The 21,373-nt window shown below is 39.1% G+C and overlaps 1 protein-coding gene across 2 annotated transcripts in view; it reads right to left on the bottom strand.

The window, feature by feature from the left end:
- The window catches only part of LGI1 (leucine rich glioma inactivated 1), a 28,947-nt gene that overhangs the window by 4,267 nt on the left and 3,307 nt on the right, over window positions 1-21,373 (bottom strand). The window contains exons 2-5 of one of the 2 annotated variants that reach the window (XM_036385836.2): window positions 7,548-7,996; window positions 7,094-7,165; window positions 3,265-3,336; window positions 3,091-3,162 (exon numbers count right to left, since the gene is read on the bottom strand). In XM_036385836.2, coding sequence (XP_036241729.1) covers window positions 3,091-3,162; window positions 3,265-3,336; window positions 7,094-7,165; window positions 7,548-7,738 — 407 coding nt within the window. In that variant the 5' untranslated portion in view covers window positions 7,739-7,996. Of the gene's footprint in view, window positions 1-3,090; window positions 3,163-3,264; window positions 3,337-7,093; window positions 7,166-7,538; window positions 7,997-21,373 lie in introns of those variants that run through there. The other variant, XM_036385837.2, reaches the window with a different exon arrangement.

The raw sequence follows: 21,373 nt of genomic DNA on the forward strand, positions 1-21,373 counted from the left end.
AGCCCACATGTACTAGGTCTGCTGCCTCATTTAAAAATAAGTGTTTGTCTGATCAGGAACAGTAAAATATGGGATGCTTCCATTAGTCCATTCTGACTTCACTGCTTTCAAAGTACATCTGATTGTAACACTGTATGTGAATGTATCATGTCCTTCACTAATGTGCAAATTTATGCTCCAGAGCAATTCTTTAAAAGTCAGATAACCCACACGGAGAAAGCTGTGTGGACTTGCAAGCTGAGACAAGTTTAATGCCCTATATTGTTTTTATATGTTATTATATAGCAAACTAAAAGGGAGGATGTACTTGGAAGTAGGAGCAGTTCACTGCTGCCATGGGTACCTGACTGACAGAAAAATTTAAGCAAGGTTTATCCATTTGCCAATTTTTGAATGAAAATCATGCCTTTTATAGTCCACTGTTAAAAAGCATACTTACATATTACAAAACACTGTCTTGCCTAGATGTGCTGTATGGGATATTTGATTATAATAAGAGAGTAAAGATTGGCTCAAGCATGCAGGTAAAGTAATGGTCACAGTTTTGAGAGAAATGCAAATCAAAATTACCCATTGTGCATAGAAATTACCATCCAATGCTACCTGTAAGATTCTGACATTAAATTAGTAAATTAGTAAAAAAAAATGCAATCTTTTACATTTTTTTCTGTTTTTAAATGTACTCTGACCAGCAAATAAATCCTGTTGCACAATAATAAATTCTAAATGGCTCTCTTTTACAATAAGGACACACTGTAATTATTGAAGTTAATTGCATTATAGAAGTAAAAATGTTTGGATAGCTTACTGCATTCCAAAATTTATGTTGTGAAAAGAAAGTAAATAGAATAAATAGGACAAAGTTCATCTTACCTAACTTCATAGAACTTATTTGCATGCTCATTTACTATGATTCATTTTAATATATTTTATGTACACAAGTACTCTCTTGCTTCTTCAATGAAATTTGCCTCAGGGTGCCAAATGATCATTCTTAATGTGTATATGAAATTTTCCCCAAAAGATGGGGAGTGGTTCTTTAAGCAGATTAAACTAGTGGTGCATTTGCAGTTATTTTCCACAAATTTCTCATTGTCTTTGTGAATAGTGCTCCATGGACAATAGCAGTATGATGCACACATCTATGTCCCAAAAATGTGCATGCAAATGACAGTGGCTCCTCAAATGTGGATCTGTCTTCTGTGTATGTTTTCTCTTGTGAAACTCCTGAAGCATCCCCAAAAACCAGTGTAACAGGCAAGACAAGATGGTGGCCTTCCTGTGGAGAAGAAACTGTGCCTTCCTCTGTTTTAGAAAAGCAATTTGTTCACTGGCAGCAGCAGCTACTAAATAAGTAAATGCATATGATAAATAATGTACTGGACCCATTTGTGAATATAAAGCTATTCATGTGCATAAATATTTTGAAGATAGGGTCCCAGTTACCAGCCTTATCCAGCTATCTTTTTTTCTAACAACAGTATAATTCTGCCTGTACCTCTAATATGGATTGTTATGGGATGTGCACAGCCCTTTTATGTACCTCTTTCCCTCTCCTCTCTCGTTCCTCTTCCTCAGACCTAGAGCCATTCCATAAGTAACTTTATCTACATGAGTAGTCACAGTAGGCTTGGTTCCAGCCATCTGTGAATCGTGTCCTGACCAAAAGGGAAAGCATAAAGTGTTTTATGGTACATTTACTAGGTGGTGAAGATGTGGTGAATTGCAATTCAACTATTATATTTATGCATTAACTGTTTAAAATGGAATGTTTGCTTTCTCTCCTCTGTCAAAATATATGAAAGAAAAAGTTAAATGGCCCTGTTTCAAAACCCTCTTGGAGGCTATCATGTTAAGGCCAAAAGGTCAGGATCCCCTCCCCTGCCTATGACACACACCACGTGACATGCTTCAGAATGCAGATGCTCAGAACTGGGTACAAATCCATGCCAGGCACACTACAGATTTTTTTCCTTTTCTTCTTTTGTATTTTTCTTTCCTGTTTTCTTATAGTGTATATTTTGTTTTTAAAAAAATGTATTCCTCATTAAATTAAATTATTGCTACAAGATAAACTTGCTGTAAGATAAGAGACAAAAGCCTGTATAAAAACTGTCTTCCTAGCTCAGAGACAAGGAAGCTACTCTTGTTTGCAGTGAAATGTTGCAGGTATTTGTTGCCAATGTGTGTCTCACCTACTGAGCACCGTGTGAGAAATGCTCCTGCTGGTGAGGACATGGGGAGTGTTGCTCCTACAGCACACTGCATCCAAAGTGCCTTGGAGCAATTTCCCTCCCAGCTCATGCAGCAAGGGGCTGCAGCAGGTCAGAGGGCAGGGACAGCTGAAGGGCTGAGCGGCACACAAGGAACAGTGAGCACATCCCAGTGTCAGTGTGTGACAGGTCCTGACTGTGGGATGCTCCTGCTCCCATGCAGGAGAGGACAGGGTGCAGAGGAAGGTAGGTGCAGAATGGAAGAAGTAGATCAGTAAGCCATAACAAAAACATCTTGTTGCAAGTCTCCAAAATTGCTCTGGGTGAGATTTTTCAAGTTTGATTTAATCAAATTCTTCTGTATACTATTACTGTCTTAAGTGAACACGGGCACAGACAGTGATGGCCTATCCCAAGAATGGCTGTAATATTCTCCTGGAGGCATGTCAGACTGGAGCACCTGAGAAGAGGTGTGGGTCCATTCCTCAGCCTCTCACATTCCCAATCACAGCTCCCACCTTCCTCCTTTCCAAGTCCCAAACTGGGACTGACCTCATTCAGTGCCAAGATTCCCAATTCATACTTCTCCCTGCTCCTACATGCTCAGCTGGAAATTCCCCGTGCTCCAAGCAGAGAAAGTCAGGGAACTACTGCCAAACATGTAGTACTTGGAAGCTGTTTGTGTCTTTGCCTTCTACACATACCACAGTTTGGAAGTCTTTGGTGGAAACACAAAGATTAACATTCTAATCAAATTACTATTAATGCCACTTAAATAACTATGAACAGTTATATATGAAAATGAGAAATTAAACAATACAGTGGTTCAGTTACTATATTAAATATACAAAGTAATATATTCAATCACTTTACTTACAGGTGAATTAAAGATTTCAGTCCTCTGAAAGTATTTCTTGAAATTGACTTAATGTTGTTGTTCTCTATGAACCTGTAATGGGTCATAAAGTGATTCTGGTCAAGCAATGCCTGAAAATTGGAAGCCCACCCACTCTATTCAATAATGCCAGGAAATACACTTTTGTCCACTCACAAATATTCTAGATGAGGAAGGCCCATGAAAGCATCATCACTAATAACATCAAAAGTGTTGGACGTAAACAACCTGCATAAAGAAATGCAAAACAAAAGACCATTAGGTTATCAGCAGCTTTAGAAAATGGTTCAGCAAGGCACAATTTCCACTGCCTGGTTTCATGGTTTTTTCCATGCAAGCACTATAGGTCTGTAAGGCTGAAATATTGCACCACAGTGTGGTGCAAAGGGAAGGATCCAACAATTGTCTACTGAGGCCATCTGATAAAATTCCTTTGACTTCTGTGGGATGTAAACGTGGGTTTATCATGCCAGAAAAACAATGGGATTGTACAAGTGCCTCTGGAGATATACTAGGACAACAATGAAATCTTCAAGTACTACAGAGGTTTAAATTGTCGTGGTTTAAATTGCTGGTTACCCTGACATCAGGTTGAATTTGCAACACTGGCAGGAAGGAAAATCCTTTAACTTTTAAGTTAAACTTCTGAGTGTATTTAACCTGAGGGTACTGAAAGTTACTGGGGAAAAAAAAGAAGAAAAATCTCTTAAATTCAGTCAGTGTTCAAGTCAAAAATATTTTTAAGACCTCACTAAACCTCTTGGAGATACTCTTAGCATATGCATCTAACAGTAAAAATACCAGCAGCACATTTAATTTTATGTAATTTTGTAAGCATTAAAAGTGGACTAGCATTGATTTTTCCAGCTTTATTTATGCTTATCAGACATGTTAGCATTTGTCCATTATAATCTAGCCCTGGACTGCTACACTTTTAATGTGGTGGGACATCATAAAGCACGATGAACTTCACCCCAGTGGAATACTACATGCACATCTATATTTTAATCAATTGACCTGATGGATAAATAGATTCATACTATGGCATCCTTAGGCAGTCAGGAATGCAAGATTTCCAAGTACTAATTAATCCACTTAATGAGTTAATCTCTTATGTTGACGTTTACATTCAGAATAAATTGTAGGTAATTTATTTTCTCAGTTGGCTGTTTCAGATTGTGCTTTTTCCACCTTCAGAATATTCCTATATGAAATGTATGAAAAAATACAAGCAGGAAATTCTTCCTTTTTGTCAAAATCAGTTTTAGAGAAAACAAGTATTTAAATATAATTCTTGAACCAGATGACCAATTTATTAAATCCTGCAACTAATTTTACTTTTCTGATATGATTTTACTGGATAATTTTTCCTTTTCTGTACTCCACTCAATAATTTACAGAACAGGGTGGTATCTCTTTAAATAGTATTGCTATTTTATAGATTGCCAGGCTTACAGCATAGGTCTTGCACTTGGTGAGCTCATTTGCCTTCCAACTCATACCCCTTCCCAATGGCTACATCAGATATATTTGATGCACAAAGTATTTTTCCCCCAAATTGTCCTCAGTCACCATAATTGCTGCTTCTGGGGATGGAGGCTGAAGGTATGGCGCTGTAGCTGGGGACTGTATCACTTGGCAGGAACAGTACAGTGCGAGGAGGTACAAATCCTGATGCCATGATTACCTCCCTTCTTTCTGTGGGCTTTCATGTCTTCAGTTTATAAGGGCACTCTCAGCATGTTGCTGATACACAGAGATAAAAGTGCTGAAGATGAGAGCTGGGAGGTTTTCTCTGCATTTAGGGAACACTCCTGCTGGCACTTCACTATATCTGTGTAGGTTCTCTGTGTTTTTGTTGTCACACGAAGAGCACAGAGCATACCATCCATACTACACAAGAAGAAAAGCTCTCCTGGACTGGGAGTTATGAGTAGTGTTTAGCTCAAGACCATGATTTTTCCGGAGACCATTGGGGCTACTACATTAAAAATAGTAGTAAATAATAATAGCAGCAGAATTACACCATATTTAGACATCTGTGACTGCTGTATTGGAGATATCCAATTACATTTGGACTTCAAAAACGTAATGCTGGAGACTATTTCTATATGTATTTCTATTATTATAGAAATACATATAAGCTGCTAAATCTTGCTCTTGGCTAAATTAAACCTACCAATACATCTATAATCATGCAAAGCTAAAACTTCCTGAAATATTTAATTAACGTAAGTTTTCCATATTCTTATTCCCCTTACTATCTTCTGCCAAAGATAAAATTTTTCTTTCCCACGTACAAACTGGAGTGTTGTCCCCACAGATACAATCCTGCTTCTATGGTCTGTGTTTAAGGAGTCATTTGCTTTAGATCAGCAGCCTGAAATTCCAAGGATGGCAAGCAGCTCAACTACCATGTTAAAAATATATCTGGAAAACACATCACTCATCAAAGCCCACAGTGGAACAAACCCTGCTTTTCTGGGGTCATAGTTTTTGTTGCAGCATTTATTAACAGCAGCACAGACCGTGCATTTCATTGTACAGTAGAAATGGAAATTATTATCATTAGCAAAATGTCATAAGACGTTGTCCAAGCCCACTGTGCCAGGCACTATAATAACTCAAAATAAGATGACTGTGTCTGTCCTACTCTACCATGCCCAAATCTGCCTGCTTTGCAGTGGGATTGCTAAGTGTAGGTGGTGTATCGTAGCCAAGAGAGATGATGTCCTACTCACTCTCTTCAGATACAAGCCCCACCAGGGCTGCTGCTTTTCTTTTCCCCCTCTCATTTGGAAGGCCCATTGCAGCAATTATGTGAAATGTGTCCCTTTTGTGATCTGTGACCACCTGAAAAAAGCTTCTCTGGAATAAAGCACGATGGAAAAGCATTTAGGTTTCCATAGTAACTGCATTTACCTATTTACCCTGTATCCAAAATTGTACAGTATGTCTGCAACTCCTTATCAGCTCCACTTGAGGTAGCAGAGTACAGCCAGGGTCAGGGCTTCAGCTATTGGTATGCCACCAGTTTAATTTAACAGCCAGACAGCTCCAGTCCACCAGCACACACCTCTGACCACATCCAGAGCACACGGAAGTGGGTTTGGGACAGACATCCGATTCTGCTTTTGATCACACTGGGGAGTCTGCCTTGCCGGATTTCTGAGACAAATCTGGGTGTGTGTCAGGCTGGCAGCACATCCACTATAAACAGTTCAGGTTACACCCCCTCTACCTCTGTATAGCTCACAATTATATAATCGTATGCCCACAGTTCCAGGAAAGCCTGTAAGCCTGTAAAAATCCTATCTTGAAATGCAACTAATAGTTAAACATCCCAAAATATTCTCTTTCCGTCTATACCTCATCACAGTATTTGATTTTTAAATAACTACTTCAATCTTTAATTGGAAGAAAATTGTCATTACTTTTAAGACCATGAAATAACAAGCAGGGTCAAATCCAGGTACTATGAAGGCAAAACTCCCACTGAAGTGACTAAACTTCCACAGAAGTCAATGGCAATTTTACATGGAAAAGGACTTCAGGACCTGTCCCACTGCAATGACAGGCCTGATCTGAGGGGCTCTGAGCTCACAGTCGATGGGAGTTGCAAATGGACAGCTTTACACTGGGATCAGGTCCCAGGAATGCAGAAAATAAACAAGAATAGTTGTTGCAATACCAAAGTCCTCACTGTAATGTTAATTAAAGTATAATTAAGATATCATGCATTCTGTCACCAAAAGCTCCAGCATGTAAGCATTTGAAGTAGTACTGACAACAGACAGCCTTGCAAAATACTAAGTAAAAAATAAACATGCAGTATCTTTCAAATTGCTCAAAAGTAATGTATTTTATGATCTAATAAATCTTCTGCTGCTGTTTCTTATAAAATTAATACTAAGACCCTTTCTGAAATATTTATGAATACATATACACTTCATAACAAAAATTGTATCATATAAATATTTCTCACAGAAGCTGCAGAGATGGTGTGAGCAAAAAACTCCCTTCTGGGATTTTAGTAAAAGCAGATCTCACAAAGGATCTGTAAAGAAGAAAAAAACAACCGTACATTAATGTAGCCTCATATATCCATGGTTATAACACTGATCTGGTCATCACAGAGAAATTTATTTATATAAGTAAAAAAAATTACCTCTCCCCCCCCCCCAATATAATGTGACAGGTTTCATGTACTATACAAGAAGGTATAAAATGAGATGTGTGCACATACACAGACAGACAGACAGATGAAAGAGATATAAAAATCAGGATTCAAGGATGCAGCACAATTTTAACACATTAGCTGATGATTCTGAATGCTGGAGGTACTCCCTGCAGCAAGCAGGGAGTATGCACTGAGAACACCACATATCCTAGTTCAATTTAAATCATAAATTAAATAACCAAATGCTTACAGCCCTTACAGTGAGATAACATCAGGCGGAACGCTGCGAGGAATAGATCTGGCATTTTCACATAAAGCATTATCTTTGGTACAAGTACACCAGGCAGGACATTTTGGCTTCACTGGTTTCTTCCCTTCAGTCAGCAAAAGCACAGATAAAAGGCATAAGAAATAAGCAATTCTTCTAAAGGGTCTGCTGGCATTTCCCATTCTTTTGATCCGCTTTCGTTCCAGCCAGTTGAAAGAATATCCCAAAACATGAACAGGGTTCTTTATTCAGCCATTGGATGTCTTTCTCTAAGTCCAGGTCAATATTTGTCTCTGCTTTCCCAACCCTTTTCTTTCTCTTTCACTCTGTTTTTGTAGATAGAAACCTGCAGCTGATCTGTATGTTTCCACTCACTCAGGCAACGTACTGCTCAGAGAAGAGACCTGCGAGGTGCTGTAAGATGGGGAAAATCCAACCGGCTGAAGGGAAAAAAAAAAAAAAAAGAAAAAAAAGGAAAGAAAAAAAAGACTTGCATCACCACAAAAACACTGAGCACAACACAGCATTAGATTGCAAAGTGATGTAACTGAGAAATACACTGCTTTCTGTTTTCACAGGGAGGCCCTTTCCCTGTTTCCAAAAATAGTACAGCATTATGTTTTGCTGGTGGGTGGGTGAGTGGGTGTGGGGTGGAGTATATGTGTGTGGGGGAGAAATCAGTCATCTCTTACTGGATCCCTACAACCTCATGAACCTTTCAGAATTATGCTTCACATATTGCAAGCAGCAGAACTAATGGCAGTATCCACAGGAAAATGAAATCGAATGAAACCATCGAAAGCATTGCTGCAAAAACTGTTAGATTCATTTTTATCCTCGGTCTTTATTGCACATATTTGTACCACTGAAAAACAAGCTGCCACACATGGAAAATATTACAATGTATGAGAGAATGCCTTTGACTGTCACTCCTAAACAAAATATTTTCTCATGCAAAATAGATCCCAAATACAGCTTTTTTTTTTTCCTTTTTTTTTTTCCTTTTTTTTTTCCTCAGAAAAAGAATGCTTCTTATTTGTTGCATGTTTTCTGAGCTGGTTAAATGAAGGCATAGGTGGATCAAGCACAGTTCTATATGAAAAACATTAATTTAAAGTTCAAGTTAAAAAATGTATTTTCTTGGAACTGGTTTGATTATTTTCAATGGAAAAAAAAAAAGAAAATTGTCATTTAAATACCAGCTGTGTTAAACCCTAGTTAAGAATGGACCTTCTTTGAAGAATGACAGGATAAGGACAGATCTTGGTGGTAATAATGAACCTTTACAATACTGCCTGGAGGCTGCTATCAAATGACTGCTAGGTGTGGTATGAGTGCTCTGTCAGATACAGTCCTCAGCCTGAAGACTTTACAGTAAAATACATTAAATATTTTATTGGAAACTTAAGCAGCACCTAAGTATTACTTTATTAAGAATGGTAAGACAAAGCTAACAAATGCCAAATAGCTGGGAAGCCACACAGGATGATTTTTTGTTCAATCTAGTATTGCTATTAGTGGAGTTTTGCAAACTTTAACAGGTCTTAACGCTTCCCCGTGGGACAGTTTATATTAGACAGATTACAAGCACTACTGGGGTTAACCCACTGGTACAAACATTTAATACAGTCAGGCTCACTATTAGCTCCTTCACATGGATGCTGTCTCCTCACAGGGGACACCTGATCTCCCAATGAGGAGATCTCTTTTGACTTCTGGTTACCCCTCCTTTGGTTTCTCATGGCCACCTGGCTCTAGCCCATTGCTCCTGCCACAAAAAGCCACAAAATCACAAGATCAACATCAGGCCACGTCTATCATCCTCAGGAACAATCCCAGCAAGGCCTTAGTGTATATCCAGGTGCCCACCTCGGATTTGATAGGCTATGGGCAGAACAACAGCCTGCAAAACTGCAAGGAATTCAGTCTATGGCTACAGGGCAGGACTCTAGCACTGCTGAATCCTTGACTGGGTGGTGGCTGAGGTCCATCTCCCAGGGGTGAGGGGAGACACCCAGAGCTCACACCAGGTGGTGGGACTGCATCCTCTGAGGGACTGGTGCAGCCAGAAATGTCCAGAAAGCTTTCAGAGGCAGATGGCCACCTTCAAAGGCCATGCTGGGAGAGGACAGCACTGCCTGTGCATGGCCACACTCCCTGCCAGGCATCTGAGCCCGTGGAAGAAAGGGCAGCTCGTGCTTTCTCAGCTGCCTTGCTCTCTCTGTTGTGTTTTTGTAAAGGTCTTTATTAATTTAACTGCAGGCCCATGTTTTTGCTCTTAAGAAAACCTTCCCTGCCAGCAGTCCCTCCCTGAAGCAGCACCAGCTAAGAGTGGCAAAAACCTGGGTTATTTCTGAGCCTATCCACCTCCTGTAAAAAATGGAAAATAATTACAGTAGCCAAGGTACTGAAATAATTATTAAGCAAATGTTGTTGCTTTCCCATCCCCCAGTATAAAGGTGACTTCTTGCTCTGGAAATGATCTAATTGTACCTCCTGAGAGGGAAGCTGGATTTGTAGGACTTGCAAAAGTAGGCTATACCATCTTCTCCCCTCCAAGATGTCCAATGGCACAGACATGGTGAGGTGAGAACAGAAAATTCTCTTTTTTCCTGAAAGAGGCCTGTTGTTTGTTTGTTTATTCCTGGCAAAGCCACCCATTGCCATGGCAATATTTTGCCATTGATGGTGAAACCCCGTGTTTCATTTCCTTTGGCTCATTCACTGAAATCCACCATCAATTACCTAGGCATTTCTCTTTAATTAATACTCCAACCACATTGTGAACCTCCTGAAAACTTTGCAGCGTAGTGTTTTCTTCGGTAACAAAAGCACATTCTGCAGCAGAGCAGTAACCTGACTCCAGTTTTGTCCATGCAAAGAAGCGCCTGGAAGTTAGTTTTCTATTCCAAACCACATGCCAAAACAACCGCTTTTCCAAAATTGCAATATTATGAATATTTATAACAGTCCCATCAAAAGAGAAGCATAATCACATTTTCCAGGGTCCTTTTCTGCCAAGCTCAGCATCTCATTTCCTGCCATGTAGCAGTTTAAAACCAAAGTGGTTCATGGATTTTTAGTGGCACAGCTTCTCTCCAGCCCGGCGACACTTGGCTCACCCTTTGCCGATGCCATGGCTGTTTGTGTGCGGGCCAGCGGAGCGGGCAGCCGCCTGCTGCGCCCACGGACCAGCGCCCGCCCCTCGGTCCTTGCTTGTTTTCCCGGCTGTTTCAGGTACTGACTAGGCACAATGGGATTCGAAACTCATTTATTTTTCTTTCTGCAAGGTTCCAGCAGGGGGGATGAGGGAGTTGTGGATGCGTTCCTCGCTCTGCTTCCCATCACTTGCCGTTCTAGCCGAAAACCCCGCACCTTGCCGTGCTGCGGAGGGGGCCGGCGGTCAGGCGCGTTCGAGGCTGGGCAGGGGGACACTGCAGGGGGACATTGCGGGGCGTCACTGGTTGAGGGACGCGGGCCCCGCGCCGCCGCCTCGCCGCGGCCCCGTATCCCGGCAACGCGGCGGCCGCGGGCGGCGCCCGCGCTGGGCGGCCTGGCCGGGCGGGGGCGAGGCCGGGCCCGAGGCAGCGCCAGGGCCGCCCCTCGCCCTCACGGGCCCGCGGCCCCGGCGCTGCCGGCCCGCGCTGCGGCGGCGGCAAGGACCGAGCGGGCCCACGGCGAGCGGCCGCAGTGTGTCCTGCACGAATGTGCCGTCATGTTCCACCTCTCCGCTATTAACCAGAGCCAAGTACGCCTTAGGCACCGATGGCTTCCCACGCAGTGGCTCTGCGTGGTAAGAAACAAATTGCTGTTTCTTCCAATGTATCCAAATTGTCTGGTAACGACAATTTTTGGTGATAATCAACCATCTAGTAAAAATCTTGGTGCAAGTATATGACAGTCAAAATTAAAGCTACTTTTGCCTGCTGCCGCTAGAGGTATTCACCACCCACCACTGCTGGTGTTCTTTGGTCAGACTTGGCACAACTTCCATGGCTTCCTTTCTAGAGCAAACATATGCATTATTATTATTATTATTATTATTATTATTATTATTATTATTATTATTATTATTATTATTACTATCTATGCATACATTTCTAGCACATACTCTCCAATATCTGGTTAAAATATTAATACTTCTACAAGTAAACATGTTTGCTAAAATATTTGAGGACAGCAGACACAAATGGTCAAAACTTAGAGCAAAAATTATTTTAAAAAATATTTAATATTTTTCAAGGTATTAACTCCATGCCAACGACTATATTTGCATATTTGCATTAGACTAGAATGTTTTCATTACCAACATATGACACAATTTGAATAAGCTTCCTGTGATTTCATGTTCAGTACAGTTCCCTTTGCAGAGCCATATCCTGTTAAAGTTACCCTTGATTTCATCCTGCTGTTAGAAAACTGTGCTGGCCTTTTCTCTGTTCAGAATGAGCTGCCTGCGCATACCTAGCCTAATCCAAAATCCACTGATGGTGATGATGAGACTTTACTGTGCTTGGTGTTAAGCCCATAATATTACACCACATGGATGGGCAATAGCCCGAATCACACCCAGTATTCACCGATCTCCTAAAGAACAAAACATTGTCATTGCTATGTTACCACTGTGCTTGGAGCAGAAGGATTTTGAGATCAAAGACTCCTACAAATACCTCATGAGTCCGAGTTTTTGCTCTCTTGGCTCTCTTGACCCTTTTAAGAAATTCTGCAGCAAATGGCAAATTTAAAGCAGCTGAGAAGGAGGCTGTACTTTCAATAAACAAAACTAAGTCTTGTGAATTCTAAACAGTTCTGAAAAGACTATGCTTCCTGGTGGATCTTGCCCCAAGAGTCACTGCCAGGAAGAGGCCTTCTGCAGGTTAGGCATAATAAAACTTGAGATGCCTTTACAACAGCTCATAACACAGACAAGCTTGGGAATGATCACAAGACTGCCCAAACCTTTTTATTTGGAAAGTTCTGCTGACTTTGCCCTATCCTGTCTATACAGGTTCGTATTATGGGTATCCTTCTTTATTATACCATTTTCATTAAAAGCAGAACAACCAGGCCAGTCCCTGTGTCAAAAAGCTGAGGAAATGGCTGCTTAACTGCTGCCAGCTTTGGAGGAAAGAAAGACTTGGAGGGTGGTCTCCTTTCCCTTACGTAAAGTAGCCAGTTCACAGTTCACTGTGGACTTAGAAGTGATCACCTCTGAAGTGAGCTCTCATGGCCAAAATTCCATAGTGATGTCACAACACCTAGTCCACTGAGCATGTCCTAGTCAATGTGCAGGTGTCTCTGGAACTGCTTGCTGGTTTAGGTACACCAGAATTTGACCAATGACAAAAAATATGTCAGGAGAAATGTACTGATATCTGAATGATCTCTCTTTAAGAAAAACAGATGCACAGTGTATTTCTTCCAAAGGGAAGCCAGGCAAAATGAATCTACTTCTAGGTTTTATTTTGTTGCAACTAAGACCTTTCAACATTCTTGTGATTCTCGATGCTTTGTTTGCTTCTAAGCTCTATTATAAACCAGTGTGCTTTGTAGCACCCAACCCAACAGCATCACATTAACTGCTCTCCTGATAACCAGACATTTTTCTCCAGACCTACACAAATAGTTCTGGCTTTGCTTCTATTGTCTGTATTTTGCCTTGAAAATGCTAACAATGGATATTTAAAGTTGGGGGGGAAATGAAAGAGCAAACATACAAGCTCAAGAGCAAACCAGAGCCCAATTCAAAGATGTATGAAGGTGTGCCCACTTCATGGTTCACAGCAGGAACTGATACCACACCTAATACAGGGGGAAGTGTAAGAAAGGACACAATATAAAAGAACACAAGGTTTCCACCTGCTGCAGAAATCTGGATTTTTTTCTATCTTTCAAGACAATTCTCATGAAAATTTGCCTGTAGTTTACTCAGGGAAGATCAACTTCTCCCATGTTAGAAATGGGGACACTTTTGAGACAGTGAACATGCCCAGTCATTTCAAGGGAACTGACATCACACTCACCAGCTAGCATACATCTTACTGTAAGATTAAGTGCCCTCTATATGAACCTCTCAGCAAGGAGAAGTCTTGTTCAAATAGGCAAGTTACTTTTTGCCTTTTTTCCCTCTACATAGCACTATCAGACATTAAAACCATGATACAAGTGAGAGAATCTACGCTTAATTTGTAATTGCCAGCTTCTGCAGAACTGGCATGGTGATTTTAAGAACATATTTCTGTGCAACATTTTCCTTAATAGGATGGTTTCTCTTATCCCAACTCTTGCAAGTACTATTGATTCTGCTCTCTTCCACAGATCACTGCTGGTGTTTCTGCTCTAATGCTATTCTTTAAACTGGATTAAATAAATTAGCTGGCAAAAGAACTAGAAAACAAATAAAACCCTAAACAAGCCCAAATCTTTCAAACCCACCTCCTCAACCCCCCCAAAACCGCCAGAGTCAGAACAAGCAGCTGAGGACAGGAGTGGGCAGAGAGCATTGGTTTCACTGTTAGAGAAAATGAATAGGGAGCTGCACACTTGAGGGGCAGTTTCATGTTAAATGCTCATATTTAAATGGATCATAGGACAGAACTGGTGACAAAGTACCTCAGTCTCTACTGAACAGGACAAAACATGAACCTCATAAAACACCCCAGTATTTAGCTACCATTGTTTAAAAATTATCATCTAACTGAATGGAGGACAGACTTTCAGCAGGTGTATACAAACTGACACTTCATAATTATCTCCACTCTGCCAGCTCCTTGCACTCTTAATTTGGTAATTTTTTCATAGAAGGTTTCCTTCATGCCTACATTCAAAATTGAAGGGATAGAAAAGTCAGTCCAGTAAGAACCCTGTACACAAAACAAAATGTCCCAGATTTTCTAGCATGAGCAAGCGCTTTCTGCAGACCCAAAACAACATACTACTGTCAGTGTAGCTAAATGCCATTTAATTGGCAGCTAGAAAAGTCTGTAATACATTTCTTCATGGAAAAATGTCTGAGCTCTTCCAGTGTGCCAAGATGCTAATTAAAAACAGACGGCGTGTTACAAAATCCTTTCCTTGACCTGTGCTATCTTATATGCCCTTCTGTACTTTTTCATGGCATTGGCTCCCTGAAGAATTGTTCTAATCTTTATAATATTGTCTTTAATTTTCCTTGTCATTTTGCAGACAGAAAAGAAGTAACAAAATATTATTTATTTAAATGTACATAGAAAATTTATTTGTTGTATGGCAGAGACCACAGGCTTTTGAGGAGAAAGTCTTTACTTGTTAAAACCAGGTTTCTATGTCTGAATAATTAACAATGAAAGAAATCTTAGTGCCACTGAAGTCACTGAACTACTTCAAGTAGAAGTCTTGCTGAAGTGCCCTGGACATAAGGAACTACACAATAGGAAGGATGTGACTCATCAAACACAGATTATTGTTTCATCATTGCTAATCGACATGCTTTACAAAGCAGAGATTTGGATCAGCACTGAAACATTTTAAGGGGTTGTTGGTGATAGCTCCACAAATGTATTTTACTGATGTTTTAACTGTTCTCAGCAACTCAAGAAATTTGGAAAAATACTTTACTTTTTCAGTAAGGGTTAATCCTTTTTACCTCAAGTAAATACCAAATCTGCCACTCTACATTATGCAGGCATGCTGCCATTGCACTTGACTCTCCATCAAGTACTGCACCAAGCTGAACTCCAAAGTCCCTTTTTCTTACAAACCATATTTGCCCTGCAGAGGAGACTTCAGAGGGCTGAAAATTTAATTTCATCTGTTTGCTCATATGCCAATATGCTACATATTTAGTACAGCTTTAAGAAAAGATTTGCTCTTTTGGCTGCTGGCTCTTTCCCTCTGCAGTGGGAGAACCAAACCAACACAACATCCTTATCTAAGAAACTGACTGTAGTTTTAAATATAATTTTCATAGCAACAGAGAAATACACATTTTAGTTATGACTGCTCAGAAGCTAAAGGATTTTCCCTACCTTGAACATGGTAACATTCACATTTTAAGTTCAAAAGGATTCCTAACTATCCCTTTTCTAAGACAATAATCCAAATGCTATATAGCCAGCTTTCTTTTTAACACCAATCACTTGTAGGCATCTGTAAGTTTCCACTGCTGCCTTTGTGATTTAGGCAAAGAGTCATTAAAACTGGAGGGCCTAATTCCCAGCCTCAGTATAACACATCAGTAAGAAGTAATCAGCTCCTTCATGAAGCAGTATAGCTCCCCAGCTAAATAAATGGCACACAGTACTGATTAAACAAAGGCACACGTAGCCTTTTTTCCCAAGATTTTTTTAGAAGCAAATGGATGAATATATAAGAGTAAAAGACAAGGATTAAAAAAAAGACAGGTTTGGGAGCCCAAGAGAACAGCTAACATCACAGAAACTGAGATGTTGGCTCCTAGGCATGGAAAGGGAGACCTGAGAAATTCGCTAGAGAATTTCTTGGAGCAAGTAATGGCTGAAAAGAGCTTGGAACTGCAAATAGTCTCCTGCTGTTCAATTTTCTCTTCACTCAGGGAAATGAAGCCTATACATTCATTGCAAAGACTGGATCAAAGATACCCAATTCCATTAACAATTTATTCTCTTAAACAGAACTATTGGAAATAATGACTTTAGATAACAGCTCAGGTCACAAATAGTAATAATTTGTTCATAACCTACTCTATGTTTCTGACACCCCTGCTTCCCCCTCAGGGAGGCAGATATCCCTTCATATGCACATTATATATATACATATATATTAAGATCTCTCTCAGGAGCTATATATAGCTTCTATTCACAGGCAAGCACCACAACCACTTATTCATTCTTTTCATGCTTTACCTGCTGCTTTCAAGGCTGCCCTGATACTAAAAATAGCTTGGCATATTAGAGGAGGGTTGCTATAGATTCAGAATGGGTGATGTTCCAAAGGCAGCTAAATCCCTCCTTGCTGAGGATCCGTGGGGATGCATGTGATGGGCATCTGCGACCAGGGCTGTGATGCCCTTTCATAAAGGCTCTTAAGCTACAAGGGTGGGGTATTTGTGTTGCTCTTAAGGCTGGAATGTACTGCAAATCAATACAAATCATGAATGTCATTGTAAGTTTAAGGCTTTGTTTTTCACACTGTAGTGTTAGATCACAATACAACAGTATTCATATATTAATGAAGCTAATATATACTAGCTTCTTTTTAACTGGGAGAGTAATTTAGTATTCTGTTGTATGGGCATATTTTTCTGTGGGTATTGATGTTCTCAAGTAAGAAAATATCAAAGTGCTTCACTAGTCTTACTTTTTCTAGTTCTTAACATTTGTGGCTGGATTATGACCATATCTAAGATAAATGAGGCAGTCAGAATAGTATTTTCCTTTCGTTAACAGACTCATATTATAGAAACCGGCCAAATACTCTGTTAAGGCTGAGGTTCAAATAAAAGTTTTACAGGGAAAGAGTGGCATGGATTTACTAAACCAAGATTTTGATAAAAAGTATTAAAACAGACCCTAATATAAATCTAAATAACACATTCCATCTTTTATGAGCAGAATATTTAAGGACAGTGTAATGCAAACTTGACAGAATGTTTTATGAAATGCTAAAGAAAATGTTTTTCACTCAGATCTCACTTCACATCCTGACCCTTATCTTCCATGTGGTTTTGTTTCCATTCAAGAAAAGCAGTCATCTAGATATGTAACTGTTAACATTTTGACTTACACTTGCAAATTGAATGTGGTTTCAGCAAGTAGCAGGATCTCCCCTAGGGTACAAGCTGCAATATTTCTTTTTACTTGAAATAGATAACTTTCCTCTGTGTTTTTTGAGTCTGACATTTTTACTTCTAGAGTTGTGGATATTGCACGGCTCAGTGTTGCTGGCTATAAATATCATAACTTGATATTTGTAACCAAGTTAGACTAATGGTTGCCATTTAGGATAGTTATCTTTCCCATTCCACTTAGGTGCCATGGAATGAATAGTGTCCTGGAAACACTTTCAATTGAAAGGTTGATAGTATTTCAGTACTTCATATCTTAATGATATTGGTGATTAAATAACATAAAATTGTATTTAATTTGAAATATAATCCCTATTATTTCCAAACCCTGGCGATCAGTAGTATATTTTTACTAATAAAAGCTTAGTTCTAGCAGAATGGCTCATGGTATTATTAATTAAATGAGGTCTCACAGCAGTACTCTATAACTACTCTATAAGTTCATCAAAAACTGTGAAATAGGAATTTTTAACTGATTCATCCTACTTCAGTGCTCAGAGCAGCATTTTTATATCCCTGTATCCTTCAGTTTTCACTGAAGGACCAGGTACTGATCACCTCAGCCTGGTACTAACAGCCTCTACATGCAGCTACTGTACTGCTTTACTATGTAATCCCACTGAAATAGTAAGAGAAAGTGATGGCCAATTCTGTCATCATTACATTATATTATGCTCTAATACTTTAGTTTTTTTAAAATCTGACTGTGAGATTCCAAACAACTGCCTGCAGCACTGTATATTGCAAATAATCTCTGATTTATTTTCGCTGCTTAAGGACAACCACTGGAAAACACTGTGATGAACTCATCTGAGCAGCTCCTGAGCAGTGAAGGCAGTTTTCACAACTGGCCTTCTGGATTGCTGAGTTAAGGGCTCAACTTCTCAGTAAAGATGAAACACATCTCTAAAAAACAGGTGTTTTTGGAACATGTTAGCAGGAATGAGACTGTACATCTCTATTAACATCACATCTCAGACTCAGACCTTTATTTTCCAAGTTACATAGAATACTGGGTACATAAACAGTGCTTAACTGCTTGCATGATTCAGATGACAGTGGCTTGTCTGCCACCTTTTTATACAGAAGACTTCAGAAAACATTCCCTGTCAATGATTTGTACCTTTCCTCAATTCTCATAAGTGAGTATTATGAATATATAAACATGGTAGACATTATGGACAAAAATGCACCTCGGGAAAAGAGGGAACACATATCTTTTCTACTATGGTTTAAAAATGCAATGTTCAAACTGTAACTTTGCTCATGTATTCTTTTTTTTCCCCTTCCAAAAATTCCAGTGGGAAACAATGTAATTTAAAGAAAATAAGTACATTGCTTGTCAGTTGTTTTCTTTTATTTATTTTCACATTACTAGATTTTCCTTCTCTTGCTTATTATTTTCTATGATTTCTTCATCTTATATAATAACTCTGATATCAAACTGGAAAAACAAATTTTCCTTTCTCTTGTACTTATGTAATTGGATGCCATCAGTCATTTTCCACCAATGCAGATCTAGCCATAAAAGTAAGATTAGGCATTCTTTGCTCTCTTAGGAAATAGTTCATACTTCAGGGAATTTAAGCATAATGAACTTCTAAAATCTCCTCCTTTCTAAAATGAAAACTGGAACATGGTAGAGGAGTTTGTTTCTGTATTCCACTTACTTAAGTGCAGGTTGATAAAACTAAGAAGTAGTATTTTGTACATACTGATAATTACTTTTAAATTAAATTCCTGATAGGCTGAAGTCACTGCTCAAGTTTATGCATGCCTACATGCATGTGTAATCTTGTAGTGAGCTTTGTTCTGAGCAGAGTTGCCAGACTAAGCTCTGGAGACAAAAATCACCTGCCACAAAACAAATGTGGAACTAGCAGTGACGATTAAAGACACTAGACAGGAGTCTACAGAATATATCTCTAGGGGGATTTATTTAGTAAAATTCTGTACATTTTGCAAAAATAAGCCCAAACTTTAAAGATAATATGGGGAGTTGATTCTAAGTATTATTTTTTATCAAAGTCTGATTTATTATTTCCATAACTAAGTTAGTCTTTACATGATCATACTGCTATTATTTACACTATACATCTTAACAAAGACTTGCAGAAAACTTTATTTTAATGAAGTTTTTTGAAGTACACAGAAGTTTTAGGAACAAGGTTGATGCTTTGAATGTTCCCTTAATTACAACAAAATGAATTAATGAAGCAATCTGGTTTTCAAGATATATATATAAGATTCTTGCATAACTCTATAGTCATAGGCAATAAAACTTAAAATGGAAATTAGGAATTAAAAGAGTTATAGTTCCTCCATAGTGTATCTGTGATTCTTTGGCATGTTAAGAGTGGAAGTAATGCTACCATCAAATCAACTGTGGAGCAGGACTTCAACTACTTCAATCCGTGATAATGAAGACTAAGGCAGCTCTTCTGCCAACAGTAATAAAAAAAAATCTTGTGAATTGTGTATGAAGTTGAGAGGCCTTATATGCACCATAGGAGGTGGAGCTAAGGGAATAAATCAGGTTATTTAGGCTGTATTTTCTAACATTGTGGCCTGAACAGGGATTCTGTTTACCAAGTTAATCAGCTGAGAATAAGGGTGCAATTCCCACATCTTTGACTTCTTGGGAGATTTTCAGATCAACAGGAGGTTCCAACTATATTTTTAATAAGAGCCTTTGATATTTGTTTTTATCCTAACAGCAGAACAAGCTTAATCTGAATTCAAGATGTGCGCTGTTGTCTTCTTCAGCTTTCCATAACTGTTTATGAAACCAATTTCCAAACTTTGGTCTCAAAATAAATGCTCTGTAGACAGACAATAGAACAGCACCTTCAGTGCACCAGGCAGTAAGTAGTTGTGGAGACTGGCAGTGATTTGTTCACTCTAGACGTAGAGGAGCCAGGAATAACAAAGGTCCATGGGTCAAATTCTACCTCATGTATCCTTCTAAAATGCCATCATCTGTCAGATCTGCCTTTAGATATACACACTTTCAAAATTTCAAATTGCCTATCATATTGGAAGTCTTGGTGTTCTAGAAATTTTGTCCCCATACAATGTATCTGACATTGATATCCAATGGTATTAAACAGAAATAATTAAGAGGAAAATGTCCACAGATACCTGGAATTTAGGAAATTCACCAACTCTTATAATATGATTAGCTATACATTCTATTCTATTATCTTTTATTAACAAGTGAAATACAATACAATGATTGTGGCTACTTATACAAAGGTCTGTGATTTTAGAACAAGGAAGGAAACTGATGGTCAATCAGATACTATTTTTCAAAGGCACTTTTCTAACATGATTATGCACTGAAAAGCTAATTTCAACTTCAAAATATCATAAAACTGCACAGCTTCTCTTCAAATAACAGACATAGCATGGGCTTGCCCATGATTATTTTTTGTAACTGACCCTATACGGGAAATATCTTTAAATACAGAAGTTCTTTTCTTGATGAAATTACTTTATCAGCCAAACAAATAAAACTGCATTTGCCTTTTAGCACAGCAACATTGACATCTAGTGGCTAGTTAAGATTCCTGTTTAATATTCTGTGTATGAGAAAAAAAAGTGGAACACACCATTTATTGAATTTGACAAACCAGGTATGCACTGCCTTCTATCTCCACATAGCCTCTAGATGATTACACAGTATCAATAATGACTAGTTAGGAGTTACCAGTACCTGTGATGGGAACTGGTGAGCCAGAGGCACTGCCTCTCATGTACAGCCCCACTGGTTTTCCCTGACTGTCAGGAAGTGCTAAGCTTGGGAATCAGCAGCCTGATTGTAGTGCATACCTTCCTCAGGACTTGTTGGGAGGCACAGCACATCCCTGAAATTGTACATGGCTACAGCTAAATGAAAAAGAGCTACAGTTACTGAATGTGATGTTACTGGCATATGTGAACGTCCATTTTTAGCTTTACTTGCTTTTTCTACAAATTACTCGGGGGTTTCAAACAGGAGGGGATAAAAACCAGG

Source organism: Molothrus ater, chromosome 8 (assembly GCF_012460135.2).
Source record: "Molothrus ater isolate BHLD 08-10-18 breed brown headed cowbird chromosome 8, BPBGC_Mater_1.1, whole genome shotgun sequence".
Lineage (NCBI taxonomy): Eukaryota > Metazoa > Chordata > Aves > Passeriformes > Icteridae > Molothrus > Molothrus ater.